The following is a 21298-nucleotide window of genomic DNA, read 5'->3' as shown; positions in this document are numbered from 1 at the left end:
CTAATTAATTCCAGTTGTGCTATTGGCATCATGTCATGGGGATTATTTTGAGTTCAATCGTGAAGGTACAATGTCAATTGTATTGACTATAATCCTCCATCACCTGACAGAGCCAATCAAATAAAGTTGTCACATCATGGGCAAATGTGCCAAGTAACCAGGTTTTTCAGCAAACACAGAAGAATGCTGAAAAGCAATGTCAAGTGTAGCCAACCAGTACAGCCACGGCACCACCACACGTAAGCGTGCGAATAGAAAACAATTGATTCTTACTACACGCACAATACGATGCCTGCTTTCGTGACCTTAAAAATGGTTTTCAAGAGACGAATGGACGCATTATCAGGTGCCTAAGCACACGCCGTGCAAGCTCCACGTGGCCCACACGTCCGCCTCCCACCTGCGTGTGGAAAGCTACAGACGAGCGTTGGGCGTACTGCGCCATCTTGTGGCGGTAGTTGAGATTGTTGCAGAGCTGCTGCTGATTCTGCTTGTCGGTGAGCGCCGGGTACGTGGGGTCGGCGCCCACGCACACGGCCAGCAGCCGGTGCACAATCACATCCGAATATCTGTAACGGTACAGGGAGACAACAACAACAATATTCACATTTGTTGTAGCCTCTATTTAATATGAAGATTAAATTTACAGTAGATACAGGCTGCGGTATGGCCACGAGATGCCAACGGAGCAGCGGTATTAATCCACCAAGCACCGCGATTCATTCTGGTGGATCTCAGCGGGTTTGACGATCCACCAGAAAGCTACGCAAACAATGACTCAGATGGATTTAACGCTGTGATAGAATACTGTACTCTGGACATACCACGTTCTAGCACCATCTGCTGGTGGAAATTATCTTTGTTAATGTATGAATTTAATTCTTTGTTGAGGATTTTTTATTTGTCAACAGATGTAGCGCAAATTGCTGCCTGCTCATATCTGTGTTCTTATTTAAGATCCACAACAAAATCGTTAGCGATCCATGGCAGAATTGCATTTCACTTTTGGCCGCCGCTGCAACACGGCAATGGATTCTTGATTCTGCACGTGGAACACTGTCACCCTCCTTGTAGGCGTTGGTGTTCTCCGGATCCTCTAGTTTTTCCCCAACACAAGCCAAACAACCATTTAAGGAATTGGCCAAACTTCCCGTTTATAGGACCTTTTAGAAAAATAACTCAAAATCTGAATCTTTATCCTGGAGAAATCCGATTCGCGATAAAAGCTCGTTTTGACAGATGTCCAGTAGGTATATGATAGGAGTGCTAAGAAGAGGAAAGGTAAACAAATCAGTAAAAGTAAATAATAGAAAAAAGATATACAAGTTGTATGTTAAACTTAATTCGCACCGTACGTAGCCAACCGTGCTAATTGGAGGTGTGCCGTAATCACAAGTTAACATTGCATAAGTACATCAATTAATAAATAAATTCCTAAACTTGGGAAAGGCAACACAGTCCCAGACCACACCAAGACAACAACATAGTCCCCTCAATAATCGCGAAGGTCGATTTCACGCGTGTGCCTGACGCCAGAGCACGTCACCGTCGAATGGGCGACGTGAAGTGGGTGTAGATGGCGGTGGCGAGCCCGTAGTGGTGGGTGTCGGGCTCCATGCCGGAGCAGAAGTAGATGGCCTGCATCATGCAGCGCGTGGCCAGGATGCGCAGCAGAGTGTTGAGGTATGGTGGCGCTCCCGGCACCGCCGCCCGGTCCAGGGACTCGGCCAACGCCTTAGCCGAGTCCACCTGGATCTCGATGTTCTGCGCAAAAAAATCGGGCACACCGGCGTTTGTGAGGTGACTATCCCGCACGTGGCTTGTAGTTCAGTGCTGGGGAAGCAGCAAGGGTTGTGGTGTATTGGAAAGAAAACGTTATTCAGCGCACTTCCTGTGGGCATTCAGGTTTCCATAACCTGGCTTGCCAGGAGAAGGCAGTACAGCAAGTGGATTAATCTACATCTGGCACAGTGCCTGGCTGCCTTCCAGCATTGTCTGTGGTTCGTCACACCTTTTGAGTTGTTCTGCCTCTAAGGGCGAGTGGAAACTATACGGCTACATCTCAAGATAAAGGTAAAAGGTGCAGCCCTGCAATTGCTCGCTCAGGCCAATACTGACATCGTTTCAAGACACCTCTGCTTCACAGTAGGGGGTAGCACATTCCCACCCATTTTGAGCATAATGTTCATCACAATAAGTCGACCTGATATTTCAATATTTCAGTGCTGGAATTTATCTAAAATTAAATACAGTACTACATTTATCGTGATGGTTTTTTGTTGCTTATTTCTGTGGAGTAGCTGGGAAACGAGCCGAGTCCTTCAACTCCCTACACTTGATAACACAGTATGTTCAATGTGGCTGCTGGATTTTGAAGCCAGGGTCCCAGCTGTAATCTCTGGGTCAGGTGACCCTTGCAAATGAGACTATTATGTTCTCTTGAGTTCTCACCCGGTTAAACCAAAAGACCTCAAACAAAAATTTGAGCCACCCGACGACCTCTGAATTCCTTGCGAGGAGGATGATATTGAAGGAAGGTTAACAGCAATCTAGAGACAGTAGAACCCCTCTTAAAGACGGTAATTGGTTCCACGAACACGAGCATTAAAGGATTTGGTCATTAAGCGAGTATAGGAAATACGTGTTAAAAGCTTAATTCGTTCCGATAGCATCGAAAGTTTCCCTTGTTCACCCAAAAAACGTACTTTATAATATTTAAACAATGGATATTAATACATAAAGATACTAACATTATAAACACATCATATTAAAATAAACACTGTTAATAAATGCATGAATTCATTTTGATTTAAAACTTTCGTGACTGCAGGGATTCATATTCTTGGTTCTTTCGGTAAATTCACGTAGAAGGGAAACAATAAAATAATAAAAATATACAACAATAAAATTCTCACGACGTTTCGACTGCAACACAAGCAATCATCATCAGGTGTGAAAACCACAACAAGAAAATTTGAAAAAAGTGGCAGTTATTTTTAACGTTAGCACCACGGAGAGAGATTTGATAAGCCATTTCGGGTCTTAATTGATTGATCACGCTTAAGGTGGCTGTCAGAACGCATCCATTATTTTTTGTCTCCCCCCTCCTCTTTTCCGAACATAGATGGACTCGTCCATCTGAACAAACTGTCAAATCTCTCTCCGTGGTGCTAACGTTAAAAATAACTGCCACTTTTTTCAAATTTTCTTGTTGTGGTTTTCACACCTGATGATGATTGCTTGTGTTGCAGTCGAAACGTCGTGATAATTTTATTGTTTTATATTTATTTTATTGTTTTCCTTCTACGTGGCATTATTTCATATTTACTGTACCTACAAGAGCCCGTCGTTAACAGGGAAATGGTCGGTTAAGCCTACACATTGAGCTCTATGGAGGCCCGTTGTTAAGCGATTAGTTAACAAGGGTGGTCGTTAAAAGGGGTTCTAACTCTACCTTTGATTTCGCCGCCTTCACCAAGATGTCGTAGTTGGAAGGCGGAGGCGCCGGGTGGCGTCGGAGCAGCGCACACTCGGGGAATTCGCCTACGATGCGCTCCGCCACGGAGATGTTGGCGAGCAACATGAACTCCTCCACCATCGAGTTGGTCTCCCTGTGTACACGCACCAGTTTCCGCCACCACAACACATCAACCACAAGGGTCAAGATTCTTTATCTTAGATTATTTTGCTGATAATAAATTTCCCACGTGATAAGCCACTTTGTTCAGCTATCATTTGTGGTCAGGGTTTTACTTGGTAAGATAAAAAATAGTTTAGTTTTATTTGTATATTTGTTTAAGTTATTTGTTTACCTTTCCAATACTTTGCAATCCTAACGTGTGCTTGTATTGTTTGTTGTTGTAACGTTGTGACCTGCCCCAACTGGACATCTGTGAAAAAAGAGCTTTATAGCTCATCGGATTCTTCCAGTAGAAATATATATTTTGATTCTGATAGAGAGATCTGCACAACAGTCGGATCGCAGTCATGGGAGGTGTCTTGTTGACGAGACTCACTTGAGTTCCTTGGTCTGCAGGTCGATCGGGTCGTGGGTTTCGCTGTCCATGTGGAATCGGACCTCAGGGGATGCCAGAGTCAATGCCCTACGGGTGGAGAAGGGACATGAGCGATTATCATGTCCAGCCAAAACAACACAGAATCTTAATATAAGACACTTCACAAACTCAGATATTTGAGTTGAACATGCACAGCTCGTTAAGTCAATCCACTGCTGGATGAGGGCCGCCCCATGTCATACGGGTCGTGGGGTGGTTTTACCGTACTTAACCGTGGTGGTCAGTACGCGTTGGCAAAGGTGGGGGAGCACAGACATGGGAGCATTAAGAAGAGTAAAACAATTTATGTCACTGCATTGTCCTCTATTGCCCACAATGTAGCCCCGCAGCAGCCTGTAACACTCCAATCTAGAAGGATGTTATTAACCAGGTAAAACCTTAACTTCTTTATTGTTGCCTTCATTTCCTCATCTCCAGCTTCTTCAGCCTCCCACTCCCAGCCCCACTCACTTCCCCCCCCCCGGCATTTTGCCGTGCTCGCCCCTTTAATCCCTCTAGCAGCACCCCACTTCCCCTACCCCACACCCCCCATCTCTATCTCTCCCCCCTTGCTCCCCCCCACTCTCTTACCTATATAGCCTCTTGTTACAACAGCCCTTTTTTGCCCACTTCAGCAATTGTTTCTGGCTGTGGTTGTCCCACCTGAAGAAGGACGCTTGTGTTGCGCCCGAAACGTCGTGATTTAATTTAGTTGTTATTTTATTTTATAGTTTTACCTACGTGACTTTACCGAAAAAAAACAGAATATGAATCCTGTAACACTTGTTTGTGCATGATATTCACCCAAGCCTCATGCATCATGGGGTCAAAAAAGCAACAGGTGCAGCCTTGCAATTGCTTGCTCAAGCCACTGCTGGAAGAAGGGGGCTCCCATAAGAGGCGGCCCCTCTAGGGATACACCCTTTTACAGTCCCTCTCAATGTATTTTAGCCTACTCTTCCACGCTGGCCGGATGTCTTAGAAGACACGGGAGTAACCACACTTTACCGCGCCACAGGCGACCTGCCGATCGACTAAATGCGGTGCACACATTAATACGGCTCATCGCTCTAGTGGCGGTGGAGGGGATGAGGATCTTGACAATGAGTTACCCGTTTTGAATGCGCCTCTGCTTGAGGATCTTGGCCAGGGAGTTGAGGCCACGCAAGCTGCTGGTGACCGGATCCTTCCGCCCAGCATCGTCCATCATTAGCTGAGCCTCTGCGTACGTCAGAGACGCCTGCGGGGATACGATGAACACACCACGGGTGAACCATGGGGTCCTCGCAATTACACAATGCCCACGCCTGATCCAAGCCCAAGCCAGAACTCAACAGATGTCTACGTGGCTCCCGATGACCACTGAGGGTTACGCTCACCCAAAGAAAGTAAAATTGATATATTTTTTTAATTCTCAAAGCTGGAATTTAACCAAATTTAGTGCAATGTAATTTGGTGGTCTTTCGTGCAGTGAGTTTAACACGTAGGCTTTCGTGACCAATATCATCCATAATACAGGTTGTTTGGGTTAGATTGTGTAAATACATAAATGTGTCGTTAAACCCGCCAACACCCGACACAGCCGACTAGTAAGGGTTGTCACATAAACAGAACGTGGCCAATTCGTCACTGGTACAACACACCGGTGTGCTGTACTCGTGACGAATTGGCATGTTCTGTTTACGTGACAACCCTTATTAGTTGGCTGTGTCGGGTGGGGGTGGGTTTAATGACACATTTACATATTTACACGATCTAACCTAAAAAAAACAAACCTGTGTTTTGTGCAGTGATTGTTGACTGGACAGAGACCATCAACTCACTACTTTCATGTCCTACCTCGCACCTCCGATTAGCACAGTTGGCTACGTACGGTGCGAAAGAAGTTCAACATACATACTACCACTTGTGAACCCGTTTCATCTCGCTACACTTGTGAACTCAGAGGTGCAAGCTCAACGCTCTGACCTCTCAACCATCCGGAAACCTCAACTGCACTAACATAGCAAGGCACCGATACAATACACGTGAAAGCAAACGAGAGTTTTACAAAAACTGAACGTCTGTGGGGGGGGGGGAATCATCTTGGAATTGATGATGCTCTTGGTAAAACGTGTGCTCACGATCTCAGCCTTTGGAGTCATCTCCCATATGCACGAGAACGCCAGCCTGCACGCGCACAGCACATGCACCGTCGCCATTCACCGTCGAGTGGCAGAGTCATCGACATTGGAGTGGTGCAGGGTGTTCACTCAGGAAAGCCTCGCAAAGTCTCGAGACTCTTTTTCAGGAGGGTCTTGCCAAGTTTTTGGTAGTCGAGTCATTCTTTCAGCAGCGGGATGTTTGGCCAAATACCGGTTTGGGTTGTTACAAATTACTCAACTGGAATATATATGTAGCAACCATTGTTCGACTGCAAAAGCTTTGCAGTACCCTCCCGAAGTTATGAGATTCAGTGAGGCTTTCTATGGTTAAGGATCATAGTAGTAATAACACGTTTATGTTAGCGATGAGAGGAAACCTGATAACCTGGAGTCAACCCATACTAAATAGGGGGAGAACATACAAAATCTACATGGAAAGGCAACCAAGTCGGGCATCAATCTTAGGCCATTCTTGCTGTGAGACATGTGTTACCATTGTGCCATCCTGGTTTGGCTGCTTATGTATGTACACATGCTTGTGTGGATCTGTACAATGACACTTAAACAGTGCCACGCATCATGGGATTACATGTGCACCTGGCAACAACGCACGTTAGCTGCTGAGTATGGGTTGCAATGTGCACACTCGCGAGTTCACAGTTGTTGGTGCATCTCACCGGTCGACGTTGGATCTCAAGGAACACAGGTTTGAGCTCAATAACTCTGGCACCATATCAATCCTCTGCAGGCGCACAAACACATAAACGCAACAACTTCTCTGTCAATAAACACAATCTGGCAAATACATATGCACCAACTCAACGAGTGTTTTGCAAGCAAACCCACACATGATTAAGTCACCTGCAGGTAACTGTTCAGCAAGGGGATGTTTTCGCGAATGCCAGTTAAGATTGTATGGGTTTTATTTAGAGGAAATCTGATGAATCCAGAGGAAACCCATTCACTAACAGGGGGGAGAACAAACAAAGCTGCAAGCAAAAAGGCACAAGAGTTGAGTAATCAAACCCAGCGTCTCCTTGCTGCAAGGCACGAGTGTTACCACTGCGCCGATAGCCTGCCGCTCATGATGTCACGGTACATCATATAATAAGAAAAGTTATCGTTATTCATACGGGAAGTACTGAAAAGCACGCAAAAAAATGTGGTGAAAATGTCAAATACAATTACAAAGTTGTGGGGAAACTGGTACCGCGATGATCGTTACATCGTAATATTTTACATCATGTCGTAAAGTTAAGAATGAAAGGATGAAATCGGCGGGTCGTAAAACACTTGATATTGTGGCAAGAAGAAATCCACATCTCACCTTCTCACACAGGTAAACTGTGGTACCACGCAGAGATGCCTCCTCATCCAAGGCATTCCCCGGCCGGATAAAATAGCTCACATCGGCGATGTGTACCCCAACCTAGAACACACATTAACACACCGTCACCACCCTCACATGCATGGATGTGTAATGACAGGGTGATACCTGCCGGCCTGTAAGGGTAATTAAGGTTATAGCTGCATTACATAATGCCTTATTATGAAGGGGCGTATCTGGGGTAAAGGTCAACGGCGGAGTCAGTCGAGAAGCTCCGGGAACCATCCCGAAGGGCCTAGAAGGTTCTAGAAAGGGGGGCGTGGCCAGAGGTGGAGCTTGGCCACTCCAGGCAGATATAAAGAGCACCGAATCAGAACTTCGGGGCTGTTAGCGTGGGGTCTGGGTCCTGGTTGCGTCGCTACGGTCGTCATCTCTTCGTCTCCGACCACGTGGCTGGTTCTTCTGCAAGAGCAGCTCTGTCTCCGCCGCTACGCTCGTCAACCAGCCAGCGTAGCTACGCAGGACGCAAATGGGCTGCGTGTTTGTACAGCCTAGGTGTAGCCGCGTTACGAAGTGTATCGCCCTGTGTGCTTTTAATAAATAAGACGCCTTCTACTAGACGTCTGGCGGAAGTCGCTCACTCCACATGCATGCATAACCTCCACCGTAGCCACTCCAACCAAAGCACAATAATGTGAAATGAAATGCACACCCATTACTACCTGGTGCATTCATTGTGAACCAGGCATTCGGCCAGTGACGTGGACACTTAGGCCAGTGGGGTCTTAGCCATGGCTTGGCTCAGGCTTGGCTCTCGCGCAACATGCATTGAGATTATTTCTATTATTTTGGCTGCTATAAATGTCCAAATGATGGGCCACTTTGTTGAGCTATTCAGTTGTGGCCAGGTCACTAATCAAAAATAAATCAATACCTCAGTGGGCTTTTCCTGGTAAGATGGGGATGGTTTAGTTGTATTTGTTTGTGTTTGGGTTATTTGTTGATCTTTCTTGTACTTTGCACTACTATTATGTTTTTGTACTGTTTGCTGTTATAACGTTCTTACCCGCCTCTACTGGACATGTGAAAAATAGCTTTATAGCTCATTGGATTCCTCCAGTATAAATATTCTGATTCTAATTCTCAATAAGCCACATCAAAGCAACGCTTAAAACCCAAGCTGCCTCTAAGCATGGTTCCAGCCCTGAGCCTCCGTGTCCCTTGTGCCTCCACGTATATCTCTGCATGCTCCCAGCCACGCTCAGAATTTCCGTGAGCTGAGCCAAGGCACAGCTGAGCCACTCATACTTCTTTGGAGGCAACGGAGCAGATCAAGCCAGAACCAAGCCATGTTGAAGTCAGTCCTGAGCCGAGCAGAGACCAAGAATACGGGCACTAAGGCAACAATGTTTGGAAACTTAATAACAGGAATATTGTCCACCCCTTTGTCAATCCACTGCAGGATGAGGGCTTCTCCATGCCGTAATGGGTTGCGATTGTCATTTGACCTTGCTTTGTTACGATGGTCAATGCAGGTGGTGAAGGGGAGAACTTGGGCAGTTTTTTTTAGATATCACTCTGTACCGGTGTTAGCCATGACTGGAACTAAACCAGCTTGACAGGATGAATGTGCAGTGCACTTATCATTGTGCCACTTAAACTCCCCTTGTAACCTCCGCTAGCATTGACAAAACCATGAAAGGAATAGGCACGAATTACCGCGACTGTGACCACGATTACCACCACCAAATGAATACCTCGGTGTTCCCATTGTCGAGCGGTTTGCAGTGTAGGGCATCGTCGATGTCTGTGCAGCCTGGAGGATCCACACTGCAGATGGACAACGCACGAAGGTCCTCCCTGCCAGCCTGGTCCTTGTACGGGACACACACAGCACCAGGTTCAACAAAACGCTGACTTACAACAAACAAAACACAGGGTGAGCCATACATGGGTAAACCAACTTCATTCTAATGGCGTTCTATCTTCTCAATAGGCGACTGAATATTCTGAAAGTACAGTCCGTTCTCCTATAACTCTGCGTGTTTTCATATCGTGAATTAGATATAATGCGATGAATGCATTAGGGAACACATTTTTTCATAACATGGATGCGAATTGGATAAAAGGCGATCGAGTGAACAGAACTGCGTTGTGCGAGGCAGAATAAGCTGTTGTACGGTTGCCTCGGTGTAGCATCACACAAGGCGGGATGTGTCTGGATGCTTCTAGATGCTACTCACGTACCCGAAGTCTTTGTTAAGCCTGCGTACGCATCTCACGTGTTATCGCGGACTGTGCTTTACCCTATATTATTTATTATGCGATTTTTCCACAATTCGGTGTTCTTCAGGAACGCAAGTACAGCGTTATAGGAAAAAAGTCTGTAGTCCCCTTGCTCCATTCATTTATGTACTGGACCATCTCCACGGCTACTGCAAAGTCCTCCACATCCTGGCTCACCACTTTGATCCGCATCTCTCGAGGCCTGCCTCTCGGGTCTCCGCCCTGGTGCTTCCATAAGTCCGTCGCCTTCCTTCCTCCGATGTGAATTTCCTCTCTTCTTACGATGATGTGTCCGAGCCATCGACTTTCTTTCAGGTCGACGGCTTTTCTATATACGGTCTGCGGTAAAGGTGTAGAGCCCCGTGGCTTCTCGTTCATGACAGTGCAGCGGAAGGACCTCGACTGGAGGGAGAGCTCCAGAGAGGTCCTCTAGAAGGTATTCTACGCAGGCCAAACATCTTGAAACTATTGAGGTTTGACAGCACGATGATGATGATGGGGGCTGTTTTCGCATTTGTCTATTGTCGGGGGCCTATACGTCGGGGGCCACACGTCATGGGCCACACCAAAGGCCACCCAGGGGCCACCAGTGGCCCGTGGGCCTTGTAATAAAGAACATTGAAGTAAAGGATTCTCACATGCACGACCAAGCACACCAACACACCGCAGGCGTAAGAATTGAACTCAATCGATGAATTGACATATCGTCACACGTCTCATGCGTACCTCTGCTGTGATGCTGAACGTGGGAGGGGGCAGGCATGCAAGTACGACATGGCTGAAGGGCTGGTGTGGCACGTCGTGCTCCAGCAGCAGCACCTCCGTCTCCGTCTCCTTATCCCCACATTCGCCCAGAGAGCGCACAAAATGGCCCTGCACAAGCACACCGACGATTAGCACGGTTGTCTACGTATGGTACGGAAGAAGTTCAACATGCATATGCACATACGTGGCCAATCGTCACCGGTATCCCTTTTCCACTGGTACAATGGAACCCAGACAGTGCAGATCTCTCGAAGTGTCTGTGGTCACCCACTGGCTTTTTGCCGTGTCGAACCAGAACCAAACCGTAGTATGCTGGCCCCACAAGGCATCCAAATATATCCGGGGGCCGAGCAGGGCCAGGGGCGGGGCTAGCGACACGTTAATTGTGTGACGGCAGTCAGTACACCGCGGGGACGTGGCACCACAGCGTCATCTGCACGTGCCTAGCCTTGTTCAAAGCATTGACCGTCCATGGCATGGATCCGCTTTTGCAGTGGATAAACAACCTGCAGCCTACTAAACCGTGCCAGCCATGGTGTCGCTCGGTTGTGCAGTGGCAAATAGGTATGAAAAGCACAACCACAATGCCAACCTTGTACCTAACGTACATTATGTAGAATATTAACCGACATCTGTTTAAACAAAGATACAACCCAAAGAATACATCTTAACAATATATTTAACTTTTCACCAATTTTGTTTCTCATTGTGTTAATGGTATCGCACAAGACAAGCAATCTATACAAACCCTTCGTGGTCAAGGACGACCCACAGGAGCAGACATAACAGAGCTACTTCTAAGATCCATTGAAGTGAAATGCAGTCCAAATTGTAGGGGGGCAGTGCTTTTCCAACCACTCTGCCAATCAAAGTAATGTTCATCACATGGCAGTCAAACGCAGTAGTTTTCTCAGAGATGGAAATCAAACAATCGAAGTGCACGACCAAATTTAATATCGTTTTTGGTGCAGTTATTGGTGACTGGGCTGAGACTATCAACTTACAACACCTTAATAACCTAGGTTGAATCACAGGTGAGTTTGCCATGCTTTCAAACAAAAAAATATCACAGTGGTGCCACTTCATCCACCCTGACTTCCAATTCACCGTGTCACCGTTCGTGTTTTGGGTTCGACGGCTTGCATACAAAGCCGCGTGGCCGCGCATCAAGTGACAGAAGGATGAGCCCGACGTTGCCGACCACGGGACAGACGGGTGAGGTGTCACGGCGTCCGGGGCGTCACGGTGCAGTCGTACGTTCGGGTAGCGGGAGTGTCGCAGCCAGCCACCGATGGCTGGCTGCGACATTGCTCTCAGGGGCCTGGGTCACATCGCTGCAGACGTAGCAAGATCTGAAATCGCTGCAACCCTCAAAAACGCTAAGATGCCAGCTAGCAACCTCAGCAAAGATGAGCGTTTTGAATTATATAAATTAAAAAAGAGGAATGATATTGTAGTCCTCTCAGCTGACAAAGGCAATGCTACTGTCATCATGGATAAAATAGAATACAACAACAAAATTTAAGAATTACTCGACGATGGTAGTTATACAAAAATAAAAAGAGATCCCACCAACAGCCTCGTCACACAAACCAACAAAATAATTTCTGATTCAACCGCATTAATTGATCAATCTAAACAGTTTTCGTTGAAACCTTCTGCTGCCAGGCCACCAAGATTATACGGCTTACCAAAAATACATAAAGTAGATACACCCCTTCGTCCCATAGTCTCTACTATCGGCTCCCCCACCTACAAACTAGCTCGTTTTTTGTCTGAAATCCTGCGTCCTTTCACTGGAAAGACCACCTCTGTGGTACAAAATTCGACTCACCTGGTATCGACAATCAATGGTATTTCCCTGTCCCCAGACGACCTGCTTATCAGTTTTGATGTAGTTTCCTTATTCACCAAGGTTCCTGTACCTGACACCATTGCAATCATTGAAGACTTGGTTCATCAAGGACTAAACACTGAGGTACCCCCCCTGGTGAGACACTGTTTAACCAATACATACTTCACTTGGAATGGAACTTTCTACAAACAAACTGAGGGCACCCCAATGGGCTCCCCCCTTTCTCCAGTTATAGCTAACATTTTCATGGAGAAATTTGAGACTGACGCCATCCAGACTGCCACTCTGCGCCCAACCTTATGGAAGAGGTACGTGATGACACTTTTGTCATCTGGCCACATGGCCGGCTTGCTCTAGACCAATTCTTCGACCACATCAATTTCATACACCCAGCCATCAGATTTACCATGGAAGTCGAAATAGATGGCAAGATACCTTTTTTGGATGTCCTAATTAAAAAGAGACCTGATGGTTCAATGAGCCACTCTGTCTACAGGAAAGCTACCCATACGGATGCTTATCTGAAACCGGATTCCCACCACCATCCATCACAGAAGAATTCTCTCATCAAGACTCTGTATCATAGAGCCCAATGCATATCCGACCAGGAACACATAAGCAGTGAACTCAAGCACGTACACCAAGCTCTTAGGGCTAATGGTTACTCCGACTATACAATCCGCAAAGCTATCACTCAAACCATGAAGAAGAACCCTCTTGAGGAGCCTTTCAAAACCATCACTTTACCCTACATTGCGGGGGTCACAAAAAAGATCTCCAAAATCCTAAATAAACACAAGATCCAGGTCCGTTTCAACACATTACATAAAATCCGTGATCTGGTTCCGTCTGTAAAAGATGTGATTCCGGACATACAATACCCTGGTGTCTACAAACTAAGTTGCCTCTGTGGTAGTAGTTACATTGGAGAAACCAAACGCCATGTCTCGGACCGCATTCGTGAACACAAAGCAGACCTTAAACACGGTAGGACCAACACCTCGGCCGTGGCAGATCATTGTTCTAATTCAGTAGGCTCACATGCCATTGACTTTTCCAAGACAGAGGTTCTTTGTAAGCCATCTGGCTTCCATGAGAGATTCGTTCATGAGGCTATCCACATATACAAGCACAGAGACAATTTCAACCGAGAAGATGGATTCTATCTTAGCAATCATTGGAAAGATTTGATAAACCATTTCAGGTCTTAATTGATTGTTCACGCTTACAGTGGCTTTCAGACAGCATACATTATAAAAAATTGTCTCCCCCCTCCTCTTTTCAGAATATAGATGGGCTAGTCCTAAATAAACTGCCAAATCGTTGCGCGTGGCGCTAACGTTTTTATAAATAAATAAATGCGCCGTTTAAAAATAAATTTATGCAAACCAACACACCTGAAGACGACCGTTTGAGTTATGGTCGAAACGTCGTGAGAATTTTTTTATTGTTTTATATATTTTATTATTTTGTTGTTTCCCTTCAACGTGACTTTACCGAAAAAAAACTAAGAATATGAATTACTGCAGTCACGAAAGCTTTAAATCAAAATTTATATTAAAACTATTTAAAAACTATAAACTAAATAACTTTACCAGGTAAGGACCCTGAGAGCTCTATAGCTCTTTTTAAGTGACCTGGCCACAAATGATCGTTCAGTGAAGTATCTTATCACATTTGAAATTGATAGCAGCCACATACTCTAAGTGCATGTCAGATTGTAACTGTGGAGGGAAAAGCCGGAGGACCTGGAGAAAAATCCATGCGACCACGGGGAGAGAGACACGCACACTGCAGGTGTCTGGGTTTGATTTTGGTTCGGCAGTGTTGACGCTCCACTCACCACATCCTCTTCATTCTCTTCTGCAACGTCCCCTGCGACGCCCTCATCGTGCAGGACCAGCGAGGAGGGGGCAACCCAGCGCTCCTCGGGGAACATCTCCACGCACACGATGTCGTCGTGCATCGCGCGGTTTAAATGCTGCAGGCCCTGGATCAACACCTGCACGCAGACAAAAAAGATCCCCCGTATAGTCTTAACAGACCGCTGGGCAAAGTGCTGTTAGAGAGCAGCATATACAGTAAAACCTTGGATTGCGAGTAACTTGGTCTGCGAGTGTTTTACAAGACAAGCAAAATTTTTAATGAATATTAATTTGATAAACGAGCGAGGGTCTTGCAATACGAGCAGCTTTGTACTGCCGAGCATCACGTGATCACAACTGATATACGAGTGCTTTGATATACGAGTGCTTTGGATTACAAACACGTTTCCGGAACGAATTATGCTCGCAATCCAAGGTTTTACTGTACAAGAGTTTTAATACCACGAATAAACAATTTAAAATGTAGGACTATGAGCCCATGAATCTTCTGAAACCAATGTTTTTCAGTAACATATGTTCAAGTAGGGCAATTTCTAGACTGGGTTTTTTTTTTCCAACAAAGGGCCAATGTACCTAATTGTTATTTAACGTTACATTTTGGAGGTGGAAATAGACCATTCATTTTGTTAACAAAGTAGTCACAACCATCATTAGACCTCCTTTGCCAGTACCAAAATATAATAGGGTTTTTCCCCTTTTTTCTGGCAACAAAACTGAAACCTCTTACAAGGAATCAGGTGTGCATTAACCACAATACTTGTGGTCAAAATGCCAACAAAAACACACTGATAATATTTGCAATATATGCGTACGCCTTTTGGCGTCCTCTGGTCTCGCACCAATTGGGTCGAGGCTCAAAAGAAAGCCGTCCCTGGTGTGAACCAATCAGTCTCAAGGACAATGCATATATTATCATAGTGTGTTTTTTGTTTGCATTTTGACCACAAGTATTGTGGTTAATGCACACATGATTCCTTGTAAAAGGTTTCAGTTTTGTTGCCAGAAAAAAAAGGGAAAAACCCTATTATTAAAGTAGTCACAATTAACGTATATACTGTAGTTGTGGTGGCGTAGCTATCGAGTGTGCAGGCAGTGCAACTGCACCAAGACTCACAGGCCGGGGGGGCAGGAGCCAGGCTATGACACCTACGTAGGGTGCAAAAGACGTTCAAAATACAAATATTTTAGCCCAGTAGCTCTTAACCTTTACTGCAGCCTTGCAGTAAAGGTTAAGAGCTACTGCTCATGCCAAGAACGCTATGCCACTGCTTAATTATAAATTTGTTTTTAAAACTCACACAGATACGATCGGACAGCATTGTTCCTTCCAGACGCAGGCTTGTGAAACGTGTACCTCTTTATCACTGTCACCGTCCCCTCGCACCCTCAGAGTCCCCTCCAGGTAATTCTCACGACTCGCAAGGAAGGTTCCCTGGACAAACCGGCCGGAGCGCACACCTTGCTGCAGCTGGGACAGCGGGAGATGTTCGGGGAAGATTACCCGGGACTCCACCACATCCTGCACACGTACACAGCACACGCACGGCACATGCACGCGTCAACAACAATTTTGCAACCGCCATCACGTAACGAGACGAAGGATCCAGTCTGATTTATCTCAGAGCAGTACGGCCATCCGTGTTAGAGAACGTTCCACAAAAGCGGATATCAAAGAGCTACCTCTAGAGTTTCACCCTTCCGTCTCTGCTTTTTGGTAAATATGCCACGTTATAAATCTAGGATTTATTTGATTGATTGACCATTGATGGTGAGGATGAGACGTTCTTAACGGGAGCTGTTTAACACGTGTTCTTTTGCGACCAATATTATCCATAATAAAGGTTTTTTGGGTAAGAGCGCGTAAATGTGCGTAGTTAACCCGGCACAGACAATTAGTAAGGTTTGTTACGTAAAACAAAACGTGTCAATTAGTTACTACTGCAGCACGCCAGTGTATTGGAGAGTAAACCCACAACACTTACAAATCGAGTATATCGTTTCCCTGGCGATTACAACCAGCGAAACGTCGTACTCAGCGCAAGGCAAGTGTCCCTTTCTTCAGTGAGGCAGCTGGATGCAACGCGGAAGTGAGGGGTCGGACAAGGGTACAGGCCCACACCATAAATATGAGGGGGGGGCAGAGCTGATGCACGCATACGGAGTCTCACCTGCTCCGAGGCCAGTGCCAGACGGTCAATCAACTCAGGGTTGTCCAGCAAGCTGCGCACGTATTCCTCCACTGGGGGTACACAGACACGCGCAGATAAACGCAGAAATTATAATTGGCGACACGATTTACCGGACGATTTAGAGTGCCACCCAAAATGTAAATGTGTTACTTTTCAAGTCATGCCTGCTGGATTTATTAATTTTCCTGTTTAACTGAAGCACTGTTTAACAAGAGGCACTACAGACTTGATTCAAAGCTTTCGTGACTGCAGGAATTACTCTTTGTTTTTTTTCGGTAAAGTCACGTATAAATAAGAAATAATAAAATAACATAATAGCGTACGACGTTTCAGTTGCAACACAAGCAGCCATCATCAGGTACAGAAGAGCTAAATTTACGAGAGAGAGGAAACACATAACCCCATATGTATATACAGACACACAAGTAGGGGGAAACTAACACAGATACAACAGGGGACACAGAGAGAGAAGCATACCAAACAAACAGTATTTAGCAAAATTTGGAAACCATATAAAGCAACACAGACGGTCGGTCAAAACACAATTAACGCATAGTCTGGTTGATTACGCTATTACAAAGATTGATGAACTGCAAGTTAAGTATGAAATTTTGTGGTGGGTCCACACACTAATCATAATAATAGGTAACAGTAGAAATGAGTAACACTGGTCAGGTATAGTGGCTGCTGTTATAGATGTGACCTTGGTAAATAAATAAAAAATACATTTTGATTTAAAGCTTTCGTGACTGCAGGCATTCATATTCTTGGTTCTTTCGGTAAAGTCACGTAGAAGGAATGATGATTGCTTGTGTTGCAGTCGAAACGTCGTGAGAATTGTATTGTTTTATATTTTTATTATTTATCTTCTACGAGACTTTACCGAAAGAACCAAGAAAATAAAAAATAGTTTAGTATTTTTTTTATCATTGGTGTGGTCCCCTTATGCACCACGGGTCACACCTGATTGGGCTCTCACCTAGTTCAGGAGCAATGATTTTCCTACCTTACCAGTTGAGGTGAGGAAGGTGAAGTGAGAAGTAAAATTGCCTGACCTCACCTGGTAGAGGAGGACAAATCTGTCTCTCACCTGATTCAGGAACCCCTCATCCATATGATGAAGTGGTGCTGGACACCTGTGAAAAAGAGCTTTATAGCTCATCGGATTGATCCAGGAAAAATATTCAGATTATGATGCTGCCATAATGTGACGGTTATCACACTGGGCTTGGCAACCCAAATGCCGCCGGTTCATCCTCCAAGCGCGGCAGGTGATTGAACCGTTTCTTAAATCCCCCCTCACTGGCCCTGCCGTTGTCCACTCAGCACTGTCAATGGGTAGTCCATCGGCAGGTCGTGTGTGGTGGGGTAAAATGTGGGTTACTCCCACCTCTTCCAAACGTCTGGCTCAACAACATATCCTCCAGAAGGGAGCTTGCAGTGGCACGAGCCAATATATTTTCAGGGCTGCCTGCACCTTAACCTTCAACCTTTTAGAGTGAGATGGTGGTTTGAGTGAGATGGTGGTTTGAGTGAGATGGTGGTTTGAGTGAGTTGGTGGTTTGTGTGAGATGGTGGTGGTTTGAGTGAGATGGTGGTTTGAGTGAGATGGTGGTGGTTTGAGTGAGTTGGTGGTTTGAGTGAGATGGTGGTGGTTTGAGTGAGTTGGTGGTTTGAGTGAGTTGGTGGTTTGTGTGAGATGGTGGTGGTTTGAGTGAGATGGTGGTTTGAGTGAGATGGTGGTGGTTTGAGTGAGTTGGTGGTTTGAGTGAGTTGGTGGTTTCAGTGAGATGGTGGTTTGAGTGAGATGGTGGTTTGAGTGAGATGGTGGTTTGAGTGAGTTGGTGGTTTGAGATGGTGGTTTGAGATAGTGGTTTGAGTGAGTTGGTGGTTTGAGTGAGATGGTGGTGGTTTGAGTGAGTTGGTGGTTTGAGTGAGATGGTGGGTTGAGTGAGTTGATGGTTGAGTGAGTTGGTGGTTTGAGTGAGATGGTGGGTTGAGTGAGTTGATGGTTGAGTGAGTTGGTGGTTTGAGTGAGTTGGTGATTTGAGTGAGATTGAGTTGGTGGTTGAGTGCGTGAACGGGTGAGTTTGTGAGCATAAGATGTCCTAAACTATTCATATATAGTGACGCTTATACACCTCACCTGGCTGTTTGTACTGGTTGGCAAGGTAAAAATTGTAAATTTAAGAAAATTGCGCCACTGTTTCAAACGCTGCGATGGGAAAACGAACCAGTAACTTCTGGATTGCAAGTTCAGAGTGCAAACCGCCCGTTACTTCAGGGTAGCGTTTCTCATAACCGCCACTGATTTTTTTTTATTGTTCACCTCTGCTTGCGAGCACACTGTACACTTAACTAACTCTGCAGATGTAAAACCCAGAGTGTGTGCCCACTCATGCACCTCTTACCTCTTGCTGACACCGCATGCATGATGCACGAGTACTGTCTGGGTTTTTTGGGCCGGGGAGAAGGGGAGCCCCATGGGGTGGACTCCGGAGGGTTGTAGCCTGGAATCTGTGACAGCGGACACACAAGATGGCACAAGCGTACAACAAAGATGAAGATCACCCAAATAAGCCTTAACAGACTGTGCTGCTGTTAGGCGGCGTGGCCCACGAGGAGGTGGGTGGCCAGCACTACGCGCATGCAGCCACCTCTGTCTCCCCAGTGCTCATGTCTACACACTGCACCAGGTACTCATTTAAGACAGAGTTTACCTAGGATAGGGACAACACCGGTTGAGATAAGGCAGACTGTCTGCCTCAGCAGCTGTCCCCCTCTCTTTTTTTCTTCCTGATGACAAAAGCTTGTGTTGTGATCGAAACGTCGTAGTTTTTTGTTATTTTTGGTTATTTCATTTGAACCTATTTACGTGACGTTGCCGAAAGACCCAAAGAATGTCTTCCTGCAGTTACAAAAGCTTTAAGTCAAGATTTATTATTACATTTGTTTACTGTGCAAAAACTCAAGACTTCTTCATGAGGGTCCTGCGAAGTTTTTGCTGTCACTGTGTAGTGCCAATTGAGTAATTTGCAGGTGATTTTTCAGTATTGGGATGTTTTGCCCAATGCCAGACTCGTTGTATTGGGTATTTTTTTTACTATGGGAGGAAACTCGAGAACACGGAGGAGACCCAGAAGAGGGGGAGAACATACAATCTTCACACACTCACACATTCACGCTAACTCACTCGCTCACACACTCACTCAAACACTTCATTGCACTTACACACTCTGACGAACAGGGGGAGAGAAGATGACAACTCCACGCCGAAACGCGCCCGAGTCGGGAATCAAACCCAGCTTTCTTGCTGCAAGGCGCAAGGGTTACTTACCAATGTGCCACCATGCCGCCCATGGCGATTCGTAAACTACATCAGTACCAGTTTCCATGGACTGGGGGCAGCTGCCCCTGTGCAGCCACAGCCTTGCAAGCGGGCTTTACCCTGCCAAGTGGGTTTGTGATGTTATTAGGCAGCTTCCCCGATGGTATAATTTGCGAGTAAATTTCTCAAATTTGGGTAATTACACCACACAACACTTGGCCGACTCTCTTTTTCTAATCATGTACGTGTTCGCTCTAACTGTGTCTACTGCGAAGTAGACCGCGTTATTAACCAGAGCGGCCACCGACTTCATTTCAGTGTTAAATATTACGGACGGTACATTATACACTAAATACAACTTTAAAAAATGACAATACTGCACGTATATACATCACTCCATTCAGAGTCTTCGAGATTGGATTGGTAAGTACGGTACAGTAAATAGGTTACATTTTACAGTAGGATATTTATTTCTGTGTATTTGTATGTTTATTCACACCAATTTCAAATAGTAAACTAATTTAAAAGACAACAAAACATTCACAACATTTAAAAACAATGCTATGCAAGAATGTGCAAAAAATTAGCTTTTTAAAATTATTATGTAGTGAATATCCGGCGTTGTTAAAAAATTTGGCGTCCCCTTCCCCCCCGTAGCCGCCGAATAATCGATGATCTACTATAGATACTCTATAGTTAGGGCATTTCTGAATCGTCCGGGCTTCCTTGTGCGCCGCAGGCTGGGACGCGTCGTCGTCGGAGAGAGAAGCGATCGTGAGCGACTCTACTCCATCCGGGGTGGACAACCTCCCGAGCTTCTCGGAGCAGGTCGCGAGCGGTATGGCCTTCCTCGCTCACAAGAACGTGAGTCGCGAGAGGAGTGAATCAGCAGTGAGCCTCTCTCCTCGGTTAAAAGAGTGGTGGAACATAATGATGAAAATACGTGATGATTTTAACCTGTCTCTGTGTCTCTCTGTATGTATCTCCGTGCCTGTCTGTCTCTATCCCTACAGGGCCATGACCATCTGTGTGACTGCGCGTGTTTAACTGTCTTGATTTGAAGCCCTCGTCGAGGAGGCTGCTCTCCGATCTTACATTTACATGCTAATTTCTCACATTAACATCACTAGCCCCGCCCACTTCTTTATGACCCTTGGGCTACACCTATTTCAAACCTTTTAAAACAGTCTGCCTCAGCAGCAGATCATGCTTTCCCACCTGATGAGGGACACTTGTGTTGCGCCCGAAACGTCGTGATTTGTTTTATTTTATACCTATGTTACTTTACCGAAAGAACCAAAGAGTATGTTTAACTGTATCTCTGTGACTGTGCGTGTTTAACTGTGTCTTTGTATGTGACTGTGTCTGTGGTGCACGTCTTTGTTGCCCTTAATATGTCTGTCTGGGTGGCGAGTGGTCGCTCAGTGGTTAGTTCACTGCACTACGAACCCAATGGCCAGAGT

General features: G+C 45.7%; 1 protein-coding gene across 1 annotated transcript in view; it reads right to left on the bottom strand.

Annotated features, from left to right (window-relative positions):
- Window positions 1-342: 342 nt before the first annotated feature.
- Window positions 343-21298, bottom strand: part of LOC142905586 (exosome complex exonuclease RRP44-like) — a 76551-nt gene continuing 55595 nt past the window's right edge. Inside the window, exons 2-7 of the mRNA XM_076052212.1 lie at window positions 5168-5338; window positions 4017-4103; window positions 3455-3611; window positions 1547-1764; window positions 388-569; window positions 343-350 (exon numbers count right to left, since the gene is read on the bottom strand). Coding sequence (XP_075908327.1) covers window positions 343-350; window positions 388-569; window positions 1547-1764; window positions 3455-3611; window positions 4017-4103; window positions 5168-5338 — 823 coding nt within the window. The remainder of the gene's footprint in view (window positions 351-387; window positions 570-1546; window positions 1765-3454; window positions 3612-4016; window positions 4104-5167; window positions 5339-21298) is intronic.

This window comes from Petromyzon marinus, chromosome 55, assembly GCF_048934315.1.
Source record: "Petromyzon marinus isolate PM22_M1 ecotype Great Lakes invasive population chromosome 55, UKy_Petmar_22M1.pri1.0, whole genome shotgun sequence".
Lineage (NCBI taxonomy): Eukaryota > Metazoa > Chordata > Hyperoartia > Petromyzontiformes > Petromyzontidae > Petromyzon > Petromyzon marinus.
This window is presented reverse-complemented; position numbering and strand designations above follow the sequence as displayed.